At 42.3% G+C, this 15,910-nt stretch overlaps 1 protein-coding gene across 1 annotated transcript; it reads left to right on the top strand.

The window, feature by feature from the left end:
• The first annotated feature begins 53 nt into the window (after window positions 1-53).
• MRPL47 (mitochondrial ribosomal protein L47) lies at window positions 54-14,084 on the top strand. The gene is made up of 7 exons (XM_065410706.1): window positions 54-158; window positions 3,227-3,372; window positions 4,018-4,078; window positions 5,026-5,122; window positions 6,135-6,265; window positions 9,135-9,230; window positions 12,766-14,084. Exons 1-7 carry the CDS (start codon window positions 73-75, stop codon window positions 12,878-12,880), a joined length of 732 nt encoding a protein of 243 aa, XP_065266778.1. The 5' UTR covers window positions 54-72; the 3' UTR covers window positions 12,881-14,084.
• Window positions 14,085-15,910: the final 1,826 nt, after the last annotated feature.

Genomic DNA, 15,910 nt, shown 5'->3' with positions numbered 1-15,910 from the left:
ATTCTACCCGTAGTCCTCGCCTTCCGGTCTCCCAGCCGGAAGTGGCCGGTGGCGCAAGGCATTGTGGGTATCATGGCGGCTGCCCTTTGCCGGCGCTTCTTCAGCGCTGTGAGGGTCTCGGGAGTCTTACAGGCCCCGCCAGGCGCCTGCCTTTCCGGGTAAGGGCAAGGGCCCGTTGAGCGGGGTAACTGGTTCCCATGGGACGGGGGAGATGAGGTGACTTGGGAAGGAGATGGGGAGTATGCAGGGGAGCTGCGTTGGGCGGGCGTCTCGGGCTGTTGAGTTGGGTTGGCCCGGCCCGTGCATTGTATGCTTGGGCCGGCTGAGGGAAAGGGGCCGTTGGCCGGCTGAAGGAAAGGGGCCGTTGGCCGGCTGAAGGGCCTGTTGGGCCAGAGTGTGTTCGTTCGAAATAGCACCGCTTTGTGGCAGACCTGGGGCCATTCTGATGTAGCCTGCAGGGCATGGGGTTATTGCCCTTACATTGGGGTGAGCCCAGCATCCCAACTAGAATCCAGCTCCTAATGCCCCTGTCTCTAAAACCACTGTCAAAATAACAGCTAAATCTTTAGTCTGCATTTGTTTGCAAAGAGCTTTAAAATTTGTATTAAAGCTAATGTTAAAAAAATGATATAATACATAGGTTGAGAAAAGAGTGTCTGTCCATCTGGGTATAGTGCTTAGATTATTCACAAATACAAAGTTTGTTTTTAAAGTCATAATTTACATATAGTGCATAATCAGCAATAACCCAAATTTAGGTGAGTGAATTTAAGATTACAGTTTAGATATTTAGCATCCATGCATTTGAGTATGTTACTCATGCAAAAAGTTATATAGAGAGTTGGTGGCGGAAAGCAAAATATATTAATGAGTGAAGATTGTCCCTCAGTAATCCTGTTCAGGTCCTTATGGTGCCTATCCCCATAATATTTCAACATCTGGTTTATCAGCTATGTAATGAAGGAATAGTTTCACCCAGTGCTAATGAAATTCATTCTCCTCCTGGGGACATCAAGCGTGAAACTGCCATTGGGCAAAGTCCTCCACTTGAATAATAAGTTATACAGTCTTTAATATCCACACACAGCAAGCAAGACTATGTATGCATTCATTCTTTCAGATAATTTGTCCCTCTCTTTAGAAGAATGAAGCTCTGACTAAACCCAGATTGGTACTTAGTGAGATTCCACAATGATTAATATCTGAGTAACATTCATCCGTTTCTCAAAACAATATATTGAAATTTCACATTTAGATTTTAGTACAGCTGGTTGTAATGGAATCGGAGTTATGCTACAGAAAACTGTGGAATATGTCTCAGCTGTACCTTGCCAAAAGGGATTACATTAATTTTTTGACCTGCATTTACTTCCATCCCACACAAAATAGGTGTTCTCTTTATTATTGTAAGCTGACATCAGAAATAACAAATCTTGAAAATTTAGATTATATTAAAAAAAAAAACAGGTTAAAGAAATTAATCCGTCAATATATGGGACTCCCTGATTTGCTGTTGATATCTGCCAATTTGGGGTTTTGCAGGCCAGTGCACATTTGGGCATGTAAATTAAAAGCTTGCATTTCAGGATAATGAAGTTTGTAACAGACATTTTCTCCATGCTAGTAGCCAGAGGATTACTTTATTGTTCAGCCGATAAAATCAGAAAGGTCTGGTTTCTTTACCACAGTTGCTGCTGAGAGTGCCAACAAGAGTGCCAGCTGTGATGGAACTTGCTCAGTAGAACTAGACATATTACCAACTCATTTCACACAGGCCTCTCAATATCAATTTAGGGCATAATGAAATTTAGTCACTATGAGAAGGATAACTTGATAGTCTAAACCAGTGGTTCTCAACGTTTTTTTTTCCCCACGGGCCACTTGAAAATTGCTGAAGGTCTTGGCGGACCACTTAATGATCTTTCCAAATGTTGTTTGTACCATTAGCTAACTATTGTAAAGCACTTTGGATCGAAGAGCTATATAAAAAAAAAACCCTTAATAATAATTAACCTTTCTTTGTTCTACAAATAAAAGCACACAACTCATATTTTAATATCAGTAGTCTTACCTTTGTAATGTGATGGATGTGCCCTTTCTCCCCCGCCGCGGCAGCCCCTGGGCTGGAAAGGAGGGGGATCTCACACACTCTCCCCCACCGTGGCAGCCCCTGAGCTGGGGCTGAGAAGGAGGGGGGTCTGTCCCCTACCACAGAGCTGAGGCTGGGAAGGAGGGCCGTCTTTCCCCGACAGCCACAGCTCTGGAGCTGGGAAGAGTTGCCTCTTTCTCTGGCCACCGCAGCCCTGCACGTCACAAATTCCCCCCACCCCCTCTTCTCACCCCACCGTCCCCTCCCACCTAACCCCTATTCCCCCCAAGGCCACCATCTCACCTTACATGTGCGTCTTCTCCAGGGTCCAGGAACCTAATTAGTGGAGCCATGCCTGCGCAGCTCCACTAATTAGGCGGGTGGCCCTTCATTCTCTTGTGTACGGCCACCCAGGCGCGCACCTTAGAGGGAACTATCCACGGACCACCTGAATGGAGCTCGCAGACCACAATTTGAGAACCTCTGGTCTAACATTAGGTTTGCAGTAGCTATAGTCCCTTGAAAAATAGGTTCTTGACAGAGTTTGAAGTAGTTAGTTATTTCCAAATAATATTAGCGTTTTCCACAGGTGATACCTTAAAGACAGAAGCTCCATGTGGATGTTAAAGGTCCTTTGGCATTTTTTGTAATAACGGCGTCTTCCTGCACATAATATTAGTGTTATGAAATGCAGTACTTGTTTCTGCATGTCATTCTTGGTTTTCATAAATGCTGTTTTTACCTGTTGTTTATTATTTTTTCATAGTAGTGCCTAGAAGTCTCAACCATGATCAGGGCCTCTTTATGCTCAGCACTACTCAAACGCATAATAAGAGACAATCTCTTGCTCAGGAAGCTTATAAACAAATGAGAACAAGACACACAAAGATTGAGAGGGGAAATGAAAATAGAGATGATGTGTCTGACATTGATAGAGCCAAGAATTGAACCCATGTCTTTTGACTTTCTCTCCAGTGGACTCTGCAACCTCCAATGTTGGAGAATCTGCAAATAGAAAACTTGTTACAATCAAAATAGGAAGGTGTCCATGAAAATGGAAAGGAGGGTAAAGTTCATATTTAGCAGATTCCTTTTTTCCCCCTAATCAAATATATATTTTTCTTACCTTTGTTGCAGATTAACCTTGAACCTGCTCCATAAGAACAGTACTAAAGTAGAGCCCCTCTATCAGTGTAAGTTTCTCCATACTACTTTGTCACGGAAAGGACTGGAGGAGTTTTTTGATGACCCAAAAAACTGGGGAGAAATTGTAGTTAAATCTGGTGAGTTATTTTTAACCTTTTGGATTTGGTGTCTTTGATATACTTCTGCTGTTAAAAATATGCAAATTAATATGCAGGATTTTAGAGGGTATTTAGTGGCAATATGTCATGTCACTTCTTGTATATTCATTTGCTTTTCTATTTTAATCCTGTGTTAATACAAGTGGAACATTTATCATGCAGAGCAGAGGCAAAATGTCTAAACCCTATAGCCCAGCATATAGTCTTTAGCCATATTGTCACGTGACGAGAGATCACAGAAAGGGTTACACTTCTAACATTGAACAAGGAACTTTAGGGATAATACTGTTTTCCTTATTCTAATAAAGTGTGTGTGTCTCTCTCTCTCTCTGTCTGTCTGTCTGTGCTTCTGCCTACAACTTTCCCTAGCTCTGAACTCCCCCTACAACTATTAGGGAATAGTACACAGTTTCTTTCACATTTGAACATGGTCTTGTTTTCTAAGCAGGGTTGGGACTGGTCAGTATTTCAATGTTATCTACAAGGAAAAACCTTCAAAAATTGGTGATTGTAATTTGACATTCTTTCCAGGGAATCAACATGGTGTGCAGGTGGAAATATTTTTTCAGAAAATGGATCGTTTTTAGATGAAATCACTGTTTTTTGTTGCTGTTGTTTTTACAGGGGATGAGTGGCATGCAAAACACCTAAGAAACAAGAGTAATGAAGATTTGCACAAACTTTGGTAAGTGTTTTAGTACAGTGTTTCCTATCCTTTTGGGGCACTTGTGCCAGTTTTCATATGAAAGACATGGCTGTATTAGTCAGTGAACTCAATCTCCCACTCAGTTGCGCACACTCTAACCTGTACTGGGACTCTAATTCTCAGGGCCGGCTCCAGGCACCAGCTTGCCAAGCAGGTGCTTGGGGCGGCCACTCCGGAGAGGGGCGGCACCTCCAACTATTCGGCGGCAATTCAGCGGACGGTCCCTCACTCCCGCTTGGAGCGAAGGACCTCCTGCCGAATTGCCGCCGCAGATCGCGATCGCGGCTTTTTTTTTTTTTTTTTTTTTTGCGCCGCGTGGGGTGGCAAAAACCCTGGAGCCGGCGCTGCTAATTCTGGTCAGAGTATGTACAGTGTATTGCAGGTAGAAGTGGTGAATTGGGCTCCAGTGCAGAAGAGTCCAACTTGGCCCATCAGTTAAGGATGTTCTTTAAAAGGTTTATATAAAAATGTGTGGTCTCATGGACAGGGGATGGGACTAGGGGTTAAGACACATGGGGGTCTAATTCCCGCCTTTGCCACTGACTATGTGAGCTTGGGATAAATGACTTTAGTCCTGTGTCCCTCAGTTTCTCCAACTGTAAAACAGGAAATAATGGTGTTTACCCATCCTTTGTAAAGTGCTGTGAAATCACAGAGGAAAAAGCCCTGTTAAAAGTAAATCAGATTGTTAGAATTGCAAGATCTTTCAAAATACAACTTAAGTAGCATAGGCAAGGAATTTAAAAAAAACAAACAAAAAAAACAGCTTTTTTAACTTGACATTGGGAGCCCAGAGTACCAGACACAAAATCGTGTAATCCCAGAGGTTGAGAATCACTATTTAAGTGAATAATTTATAAGCATGTTACTACTAAAACTTAAATCTAATTTCTGATCTTATTGTACAATTACGTTCTTTGATTCAGGTATGTCCTACTGAAAGAGAAAAACATGCTTTTAACTCTAGAGCAAGAAGCAAAGCGACAAAGTTTACCTATGCCAAGTCCGGAACGATTAGAAAAGGTAACTTTTTCATATAAGCTAAAAACATCACTGCAGGTAAACTTTGTGTGTGAAAGATGCAATGTTTGCAAACCTTTAAAAGACAGTTCCCAGAATTATGTTCCTGATTCATTTTGCTTAGGGTAGCAATGTAAAAGTTAACTTGTTCCAAAGCCTTTCTCACTTCCTATACTTCCTAATTGTCAAGGTGGTTAAGCACTGTAATAAATTGCCTAGGGAGGTTGTGGAATCTCCATCATTGAAGATTTTTAAGAGCAGGTTAGACAAACACCTGTCAAGGATGGTCTAGATAATACTTAGTCCTGCCATGAGTGCAGGGGACTGGCCTAGATGACCTCTCGAGGTCCCTTCCACTCCTATGATTCTATGTTAAATCAAATTCATATTAAATCACCTCTTTCATTCCACTGAAACTGATTTCACAGTCATTTCTGGTATCTTTTCCTGGCCCAAGTTGCAGCCTGCCCATATTCTTATCCTTGAACTTTCTGCTGCCTTCAACTCCTTTGTTCTCTATCTTCCCTGGTCTTCTACGGACCTGTGACCTCTTGGTTCTTTTCCCATTTCTCTGACCCTCTTTCAGTGTCTCCTTCTCTAACATTTGCCGTCAGTTTTCTGACCTTGTTTGCCTACTCATTTCTGTCCCTACTTTAACTTTGCAGACTTCATCTACTCACACGTGAATCATGGTAACAAAGTTTCTAGCTGGAAAAGTGTTGAGAAGCTTCTGGTCAAATGTTATAGTTTGGCCATTGCTGCTCTCTGATCATCTAATAGGAACTGAGACCCCAAGTTGCCAACCAGCATGACAAACCACTCCCATGAACTGTCAGAAATGCAGATAAAATCTGCATATTTCCAGTTGTTTTCCACAACCTACCAGCATCAACTCACTGTCTGGCTTGAGCCTTAGCCAGCTGGCACCTTAACTAAAAGATCCTCAGTTTAACCACAGATCAATAGCCGGCATTGTGGCTTCAGTGTCATGTTGAAATGGTTATTCTGTTTTCAGGTGGAAAAGTCTATGGGAAGAATAGACTTAGTTATTAAAGAAAGAGAAGTTGCTCTGCGGCTGTTACAAACAGGCCACGAAAACCCACGACCTGGCGAGTGGAGAAATGACTTCTTAGGACGCACCTACTGGTATGGGAAAGAGGATTACTGTTCTATATGTGCAGAGCTGTAGGCGGTATCAGTACTATCAAAAACAGAAACATCTTACAGAAAGAGTCAGATAACATGTCTATTGTGGAAAAAGCATCTTTTTAACCTTATCAAGAGCAAGATATATCTACCATCTAGAAGAGAAAAGCAGTATTTATTAAACAACATTAATACCTTTGGGGATGTGTTTCATCACTGGCAACTTTGCTAAGCAGTTAGCTGGGCTGGGGTGGTGGTAACCACTCTCTAGCAATTCCATGGATAAATCACCAGATAAACAGCAAACAGAACTTGTTCCCATTTAGATTCAAAGTTTTACAGTATTGGGGGACCTGGTTACAACATGGTAGTCCCCTGATGTGGTTGAAATATGGTTTAGTCTTGCTGTGCCGATGAGTTCACAGTGTTTCCAAGTTGTGCTATAGACTTGGACTTTTCTCAGCTGTATTGCAAGACCACTGTATTGAGTAGGGTTGCCAATTTTGTATTATTTAAAAACCGGACACTCCAGCAGGAGTGTTGGAACCTCCCCTCCCCTGAGGCTCTGCCCCTCATTCACTCCTCTTCCCCCGTCGCTTGCTCCCCTGCTCCGCCTCCCCCCTCCTGCCGGGGTCAGGAGGGACTTTCTTGCAGAGCCAGGGCTGGGAGCTGCAGCCGCCTGACACAGGTAGGAAGCAGCCCTGGATGATTAGGACGCCTCCCACGCCCTTAGTAACCAGAAAGTGTACGGTCCCCTTTTTGACCAGACTTTCCAGTTGAAAACTGGGACCTGGCCAGTGGCCACCCTAGTGTTCAGAGGCAACTATGTAACCTGGTCTTCCAAAAATTATAGGACTTACAGCAGGGATCGGCAACCTTTGGCACACGGCCTGTCAGGAAAAGCTTCGGTCCGCGCCACTTCCCGCAGCCCCCATTGGCCTGAAACAGTGAACTGCGGCCAGTGGGAGCTGCGATTAGCCGAACCCACACAAACCGGCCCAGCCCGCCAGGGGCTTTCCCCGACGGGCTGCATGCCAAAGGTTGCCGATCCCTGACTTACAGTGTAGATGGGACTACATGTAGATGGATTTAGGATCTCCTATCATCGTTGACAGGTATTTTAAATTGTTGTTTGTAATCTCTGTAAATTAAAGTTGACTATATCCAATAAACTCCAGTAAACTTAGATTCAGGGTGAAATCCTGGCCCTATCGAAGTCAATGGCAAAACTCCCACTAACTTTAATAGGGCCAGAATTTTACCTTCAGTGTAATAGCATTTTGAGGAACAGTTTCTGTATTCTGCACTGTAGTGACAGGAGTGTGGAGGAGATGGAGAAAGAAAGGGAAGCTCATGTGGAGACAATACAGCAGTGAATATTGAATCTTGGACTCATTTATCATTTCTATGGCTGTTTGGTAGAGTACTGAGTACATTAATCATTGTGCTTAAGCTTGTATTGTACTAGGTATATGGAGCAAAATTCTCTTCCACTCCTATAAGGTGAATTGTATCTGATGCATCCCTGTGCAACATTGGTATTTAAAAAAAAAAAAAAGTTTAGTTGTGTTATTTAGCCCTTTTGCTCCTGCTGCAGCTTTCTTTTAAAGTGCCTGGACGCTATACTCAAATTGATTTATCTAAAATTGCAAACAGACATGCTATGGAATTTTTGTGTTGTTTTTTCCCTTTTTTTTTTTTTTTTTTTTTTTTTTTGAAAGATAACACTTTGAAACTTGAATACTGATTCTTTGCATTTATACAGTGCCTTCCATTCAATGGGCTCAAGGCATACATAGAAGTAAATAAATGTTATCCACGTTTTACAGAGGTGAAAACTGAGTCAGAGAGGCTTAAGTGACTTGCCCAAGGTCAACCAACAAGCTGGGAAGAGAACCCCAATTACCAGTCCTGTGGTCTACTGACTAGACCAGCAGTTCTCAACTGGGGGTGTGCAGCCCCCTGGGGGACCACAAGCCAGTTTCAGGGGGTCCGCGAGCCCCAGCATCCCATGGGGTAAAAAGGCTGGGTGGAGAAGGAGGAGGGTACGGAAGGGCGTTGCCCCCCCACCCCTCAAACTGCAGTGCCTTAACCAGAGTGGGCAGCCCCGCGGACATCTCCACCCACCCACCCCCTCCACATACGCCCCCAAGGCCCGCCCCCTGCCAGGTCGGGAGCCACAACCAGGCAGTGCGGTGTGCAAGGCAGCTGCTCCTCAGCTCCCAGCCCCCTTTGACTACTCGCACAGTCCGTAAGAACTGTCCGGGCAGGGGGGCCCGGCTACGGGGCCGGCAGAGCCCTCAGGGAGCAGCGACTTCAGTGGGGGGGCCTTCCCAGGTACATAGCTTCTTGCTACTCCTTTCCCTGCACCCTGAGCTATCCCCCCTCCCTACACCCTGAGCAGTTTTCAAACTTTTTGAGCTGATTCCCCCCCCTTTCTTTGAGTTATAATTTTTGGTTGCACACCCCTCCCCGGCAACCCAGATAGCTGGGTGGCGTGCTGAGGTGAGTCAGGGGGTGGAGGTGGTGCTCCCTCCCCGGGCCCTGCCGTACAGAGCTGACTCTCTAAAATGGAAGTCAAACTGTGCTTATGGAGGGCCACCCGGCACCCCATGGGGCAGGAGCCTGGTGCCCCGAGCTCCCCCACGCCCAGCGGCTGAAGTCCAGAACCTTGAGACACCTCCCACCGCTGTGGAGTTTTTCTAGCATGTTGGGGGGGGCCTCAGAGAAAAAGGTTGAGAACTCCTGGACTAGACCACAGTACCTGCCCTCTTGAACAAAAAAGAGCAACTTAGTTACAGTCCATTAACTGAGATGCGACAATCTAAATGCTGGACAATACTGTAACCAATTTGTATGTCATTGACAGGTACAATTCCAAAGAGTGGCCAATACCTTGGTACCTAAACAAAAAATACAACAGGAGGAAATTCTTCTACTTGCCACGTGTGACACATTTCATCAGGTAATTTGAAATGGAAAGGAAAATTCTCTGACCCTGTTTGTTGTGTACTAGTCTAGCGCTTCCCACCTTGTAGAGGACAGTCTTACTGCTTTCTCTAGCTTGTGGATTGTTTTTTTCCTTTACAGGATGGAGAAGAGGTGACACTGAACAAAAACTGTTTGACCCTGATCCTGCAAGCACTTAGGCACGTGCTTAACTTTAGGCATGTGAGTAGTCCCCTTGAAACCAATGGGGTTACTTATCTGTTTAAAGCTAAGCACACCTGTAAGAGGTCCCAGTTCTGTGAACAAAGTCACTAAGTCACATTTCTAGTATATAATTGGTTCTGGGTACAGCTGAATAACTGTTGACGATGACATGGTGTCTTATGCTGTATCCCAGCTTCTTTGAAGTTGTCACCACTTATCTTCTGGGTCTGACTTTGCTTACAGAAATTCTGGCTGGTAATATTTTACAGAGCACTTTTAATCCCAAAGGACTTTACCAATAATATGAATGAATCCCTTCCAGGGTTGGTGTGTAGCACACTAACTGTGTGAAGGTAAAATCTGAGCCCTGTATACCAGGCCAAATCTTTATTCTTTTGAGAGTGCCCTGGCTCTCTAATATACACAGAGCAAAGATAAGACCAATTTCAAAGACCGCCCACATAGCATACTGCATGGAACTCGAGCTTACTTCTCTTGGAAAGATGAAGGAATGAGTCACCCTGCCTGCATTCTAATGTATAGTTCCATGCAGTGTTCGAATTCCAAAGATGATGATTTGCACAAAGCACCTGCCCTACATTTGATGCTATGCATATTAATTATGATAAAATGCTTAGGAGCATTCCTCTAGTCTCCTAATAAACTTCAGTCTGGCCATAGTTTGTATAATCAAAACCCATAATCTGATCACTTCAAAATTTTGTGCAGCTTCTTTCATACAAACTAAGTTGTATGGTATTTTGGTTGATTTCAGTGGCACCCTTCCCATCTCAGCCATACCCTACTGACCCAGAATCGTATATAATATTCTGAATGTTATCTTATTTATTATGATCTGCCTAACAGTTCCACAACACCAGCTGCTTAATTATGCTCAGCATCTCTGGTAAAATCCTGAGATCATTTGCCTTTTTACTGCTGCCAGATATTATGCAGATGGTTCTGATGCATAATCATGCCTATGTCTCACACTCATCTGTAATTAGTATTGTTTGCATGTAGATTACAAAATGTTTTTTCCTTGTTATACTTCTGCAGATTGAGCTGCGTGGGCTATTTAGCCATTTATAAGCCTCATCTATCAGTCATTCTGAATTACAGCTTGCTCTACTCCTTTCTGGTCCAATTTTCAGTCAAATTTATCCACCTGCAAAATCGTTCTGTACTCCAAAGTTATTTTATGTGCAAAGCAACCAAGGTATTTTCTCCTATTAACACCCCCCCCCCACACACACACACACACACCACACGTTACCTGTAGGATTCAAAGTGGGGGGAAAAACTGTGCTACTATACCTATAATTGCTGAATATTTCTGCTAAAAGCAGTGAAAATTAATACTGTTAGTGCTCTCACTAACGTAACCAGTGGCCTCTTTCTGACCATGTATTGTAAGGGCTTGAATTCATCCTATTTTTCTGCTCCTTTTGCCACTGTCACCCACCCCCTCCTCCTCACTTCTCTCCTCTATGCTTTGATGACTCCTTGCTTGACTAGTTCTTCAGCATCTCCCTTGGTGGCTTCATCTCCTCTCCTTTTCACTCTTACATTACTCCAGAGTTCCATTCTTGGTCCCTTCTCTTCTCACTCAACCGTATGCTATCTCCATCCCAACTGCTGCCCCTCTAGTCAAACTTGCAACTGTCTGACAAACTCAGGATGGCAAAGACTGAACTTCCTCTGCACCTGAGCTATGGCCTCATTTCTTTCTCATGGTCAATTCTGTGGTCCTTCCCATGCACCAACCTATCAACCTCAGTGTCACTGGACTTCTAACTCTTTTGCATTCAGGCTATTGCTAAATCCTTTCACTTCCTATACAAAATTCTGTCTTGACGACCCTATCCATACCTTGATAATCCTCCTGTCTGGACTACTCTAGCTGCCTCTTCTCTGGCCTTTCCTAGTATCCATCTAAACATCCTCCAGTCTAGTCACTAGAAAAGATCTCCCATTGCATACTACCACAAAGCAACTTAACCCAGTTCCTGCTTACTTTGACCTGGGACTATCTCTCTACTGGCAACCTCTGTTTTCCTAAAACTTTTAACTCCTTTCACTGTTGCTACTTCATCTGGAACTGTTAATCTGTTGTATTTACAGTATCAAGTGCTTGTTTGAAATAAACCAGTTATGTCCATTGTTTCATTATTAAACACCGTGTAGGGAATGTACTCCAGTTGACCAAATTTACTAACTTCTCCCACAAATCCATGCTGGCACTTCCCCTTAATTTTGCATTGAAAAGCATGTTTGGAGAGGTCCCAGTGCATGATAGCAGAGACCTGGTGGTTTGGATGTGTCTCTAATTTTCTGCTAGAGGACAAGAGTCAAAGGAGCAGTAAAGAATTATTGGTACAATTCTAAAATTCACATGTAGGAATCCATCATGCATCTTGTTGCCCCTCTAGAGTCTTCCACTCAAGACCTGTTTACACTGGAAAACTGTGTGTTGTCAGCAATAGCCTCCTGTACTCCTGTTAAATTGCTCATCTGCTAGTGAAGATGGGACAAAACTGTCTTGAGCACTGTTACAGAAATCATGGTTAAGAGATGAGTTCTGCACTAGTGTTAAACTGTTCTATTTCCGCTAGCAGTTCAGGGGCACCAGTTACTGAAAACCATTGTCAGCAACTGGTATGTTTCCTGGTTCAGAGGGGTGATTAACTGGAGAAACATCTTCTCTGCAGCTTCTGTAAACTAAAAACAACTTCAGCTATTTCCCCCTAGGAGCCTATTTTCTCCTTTTATTTTTCATTGCTGCCCTCTTAATTTGTTCACTTCAGACATATGCCAGGCATCTTGTAACTTGTGTTACTGTAAAGCATTTGAGGATACAATTTGCATGAAATATACTTCTCCTGTTAGAGCTATGGCAGAACTGCCCTTTCCCTGTGAATAGCAGGGGAAAAGCATGAATAAAAGCTGTGTGTTCATAAAACTTGGAGCAGTGGGGAACTGGCATAGTGCATTATTGCTAATATAAAGTAGGTGCCCTTTCTCCTCTTTAGTTCCAGCTTCTACCCATCATAGCAACTGTTATCAGTATTAGCTGGGCCCAGGTCTTGAAGCCAGCACAAGCCTCTGATATAAATTCATGATGTTGATTGCTGAACTTGAGTCTCCAAGGTTAAGTGAACTATTGTTAATAGAAGCCAGCTTAGCCAGTTAAACTAATTGCCCAGTTTGAAAGTTATGAAAGTCTTAGAAAATTCAATAAAGTGAGTCAAAAAATCTTTAAAATTTAGGCATAAGTGATATGACTTGGAGAATGTGTTGGGCTATAATGAAATTTAACAATTAATGCTTATTTTTCTTCATTACAGACTCAGAATAGAAAAACACTTGAAAAAACAAGCAAGGATGAAAAGCTTAGAAAAAAAGAAACAGCTCCTTTTACAAAAGAAATTCCCTCACCTTGCTGCACAATCACAGAATTAATATCAAGCTGGAAGCGTGATGCAAGTAATAGTTTTATTGCAGTAGTCTTAAGATGCTACATGTGACTGGCATGTAGTGTGAACATATTTTCAGGGGGCAGCAGATAAAGAACAGGGCTGCCTGTGAGGGTTTTTTGTTCTTTGATCTTTCTTTTTCCCTGCCCAAATAAAGCTCCTCAACCCTAAAAATAAAATTAATAACTGGGTTGAGAGATCTTCAGAGCAAAACAATAAAAATTTGTACTGAGTCATTTAACTGATTGATAAAATATTACTTTTCCAGAAACCAGGTGCTGAAAATTAATGTTTTAATATTACATGTCATTTACTATAAAGCTGAATTGTATATGCTTAACGGTAAAAAAGCATCTGCAAGACAGATTACAATCAAGGCAGTTGTAGACATGTCTGCTTTAGCTTTTAATAAAGAGGTCTTCTCTCCCTTTTTTTCCCACTTAACACTTAGCGTAGCACATTATACAAGCTGTAGCAGCTGTCCAATGCACTGGACTGCTCTATTTAAGTACAACAAAATAACAAATGCATTAGGCAGCAAATTACACCAGCAAACTGACCGCCTAGTTGTAAAATCAAGTAGGTAAGGGAAAGGAATAGAAAGTTCAAGAGCAACATCTCTACAGAAAGCAATGGTAAATTAGATAGGGCACGTCTCAGTCAAATTAATTTTAAATCTGGCTTGATAGCTGTGTCCAAGTTTTCTTAGTAAGGGGGGAGTAGCTTGAAGATAGCACAGGCTAAATTCCTAGTTATCTTTGGTAGATTCAGTGGAAATGTTCACATTTTCTAACATAGCCCTATACTTATTTTTGTAAGTAACTGGCTCTTTGCTTTATCACATTAGAGCCTGCAGCTTAATTATGCTCCTGGCAGGGAAAGCTTTCAAATATTCTTCAGAAATAAATATTTGCATTATTAGTAGCACAACACTTGACACCTAAGTAACAAGTTAAGGACAACTTTGCTATTTGCAATTAAAGTTTAGGTAGTTTCATGTATGATGTATACTAAGATGTACATAGCAGCACCCAGCTCTTCCCTATTAATAAAGATATTTGGTAGCTGTCAATTGATAATTAATTGAATGCAACTGGTGCTGGGATCTACTATGGAGACTTAATCAACGGGACAACTGAATTCTATAATTCTGCAGCACTGAAAATGTGTACGTAACTTGAGCTGCCTAAAAGCTATATCTGTACAGAAGGCAATTATTCCATTACAAAACCATTCAATGCACCTGACTTGCACTTGTAGAACACTTTTGGTCTTCCAGAATGTTTAGTTAAGAAATAAATTAAAAATTAAGAGTACAGTTAGCAGTAACTGTTTGAAAGAAGTAGCTTTGAAGGAAAGGACAGATGTGGCTAGATTCAACCATGCTATATGCAGCGACAACCACCTTGGATTCAATTAATTGTCCTAGTCAATGCAGAAGAGAATTTTTTCCTGTCTCTAAGTGAAACTCTACTTTTAGCTAGATAGAGTAGGTAAGACATAAGCGCTTACTCATCTTTAGTACTCTATTTCATAGTGAACAGGAGTTGAGTTGCATACCAATAACCACTCATTGAATTTTTTACAAAATTAAAGTAAAATCACTGTTTACAAACATGATAACCTTCCACAAAACTAGCAACATTTAACACTACCACCTACAAAAGTAATCAAATAGGACAAGCTGTGATGGAATCAAATACCTGAGAAAATATTAGCCTTCCTAAATATTCCCCTGCAGCATAAAGGGTAAACAACAAAAAATGTGGGGAGGGATTTGTTTTTAAGGAGATGAAATTGTTTTTGCTCTGGGAAAGGCACTAGTTAACTGTCACAGATGAGTGATTTTTTTTAGTCATACTCTAATTTTTTTTTTGTCCTTAGAATAAAGTATACAGTGTGCTTTCCCTCACTCTATAATTGATAGAGGGGTATAAATTATTCCATTATTTATACACATAACAAACAGGCTCTGGCATTCTGCATCAGTGTTTTCCTTCTTAAGTTTAGGGAGTAATAATAAAAGTCAACTTTATTTTCTCCTTGCCCTATTGCCAACATATATTCGATACATCCTGACATTTCACTAATGGCACTTGAATGTGGTTGTACAGTTATAAGAGTCTTGTTTATTTTCACCATTTAAGTTTCTCCTAATCATTTTATTTGTCCTACCCTGACTGCCAGAATGATCACCCCTCTCTGTATGCCATACTGCAGTTGCAGTCAGAGGCCCTTGAGTTGGATCCTGCCTTGTTTTGAGAGGGGCCGGTGCTAGCAGCCGACAGCCCTGAGAATCTGGAACTTGGTCTCTCCTTTGATCCAAAATAGCCCAAACTGATGACCATCAAGGCATGCTGTTAAAGTCATTTAGTTGATGAGGCATGTAGAGAGGTTAAGGGGTCTATGCCTGGGAGGTGAAGGAGCATTTCGATTTTAAGTTATTGGCTAGCTGTGTTCATTTATTTCCTGTATGACTATTTTATGATATTGGTTTATCATTATTAGATTGTAAACCTAATTGTTAGGGTGTCAAGAGCTTTCATGTGGCCATTTTTAATTGTTTAAAGCAGTGGTCTCCAAACTTTTTTGATCGTGCACCCCATCAGTAAAAAATTTTTGAGCACGCACCCTCTGCTCCCAGCCAAACCGTCGAAGCAACAAAAACAACAAAAAAAGCCGCTCGGACTCCTGGCCGAACTCCTGGGGGGGGGAAGCAGCACTGCTCCGGCAGCGCTCCTCCTGCTGCGCACCTGAAGGATCCTCTTGCACACCCCCTGGGGTGCACGCATCCCACTTTGGAGACCACTGGTTTAAAGAACAAATGGGCATAGTGCTTTTCTAACGGGAATTTTAAAATTCAGAACCAAAACTTCATTATGGCAGGGGTGGAATCTAAATACAGAACAGAGCCAGGTGGTCTTGAGTTGTAAACCAAGCTTGGACACAAAATTTCCTCTGTGGCTTTAGGCAGTCACTGTTCTCTGCCTCAGGTTCCCAATCTCTAAAATGAGGA

The sequence above is a fragment of the Emys orbicularis genome, chromosome 9 (assembly GCF_028017835.1).
Source record: "Emys orbicularis isolate rEmyOrb1 chromosome 9, rEmyOrb1.hap1, whole genome shotgun sequence".
Lineage (NCBI taxonomy): Eukaryota > Metazoa > Chordata > Testudines > Emydidae > Emys > Emys orbicularis.
The sequence above is the reverse complement of the archived record's forward strand: the minus strand, read 5'-3'. Positions and strand labels throughout refer to the sequence as shown.

Bases quoted from the DNA above. Each gene is read 5' to 3' on its own strand.
- MRPL47 (XM_065410706.1), top strand. From the start codon at position 73: ATGGCGGCTGCCCTTTGCCGGCGCTTCTTCAGCGCTGTGAGGGTCTCG. The intron at 6,266-9,134 runs GTATGGGAAAGA...TGTCATTGACAG, and splicing joins TTCTTAGGACGCACCTACTG to GTACAATTCCAAAGAGTGGC. The intron at 9,231-12,765 runs GTAATTTGAAAT...TCTTCATTACAG, and splicing joins CGTGTGACACATTTCATCAG to ACTCAGAATAGAAAAACACT.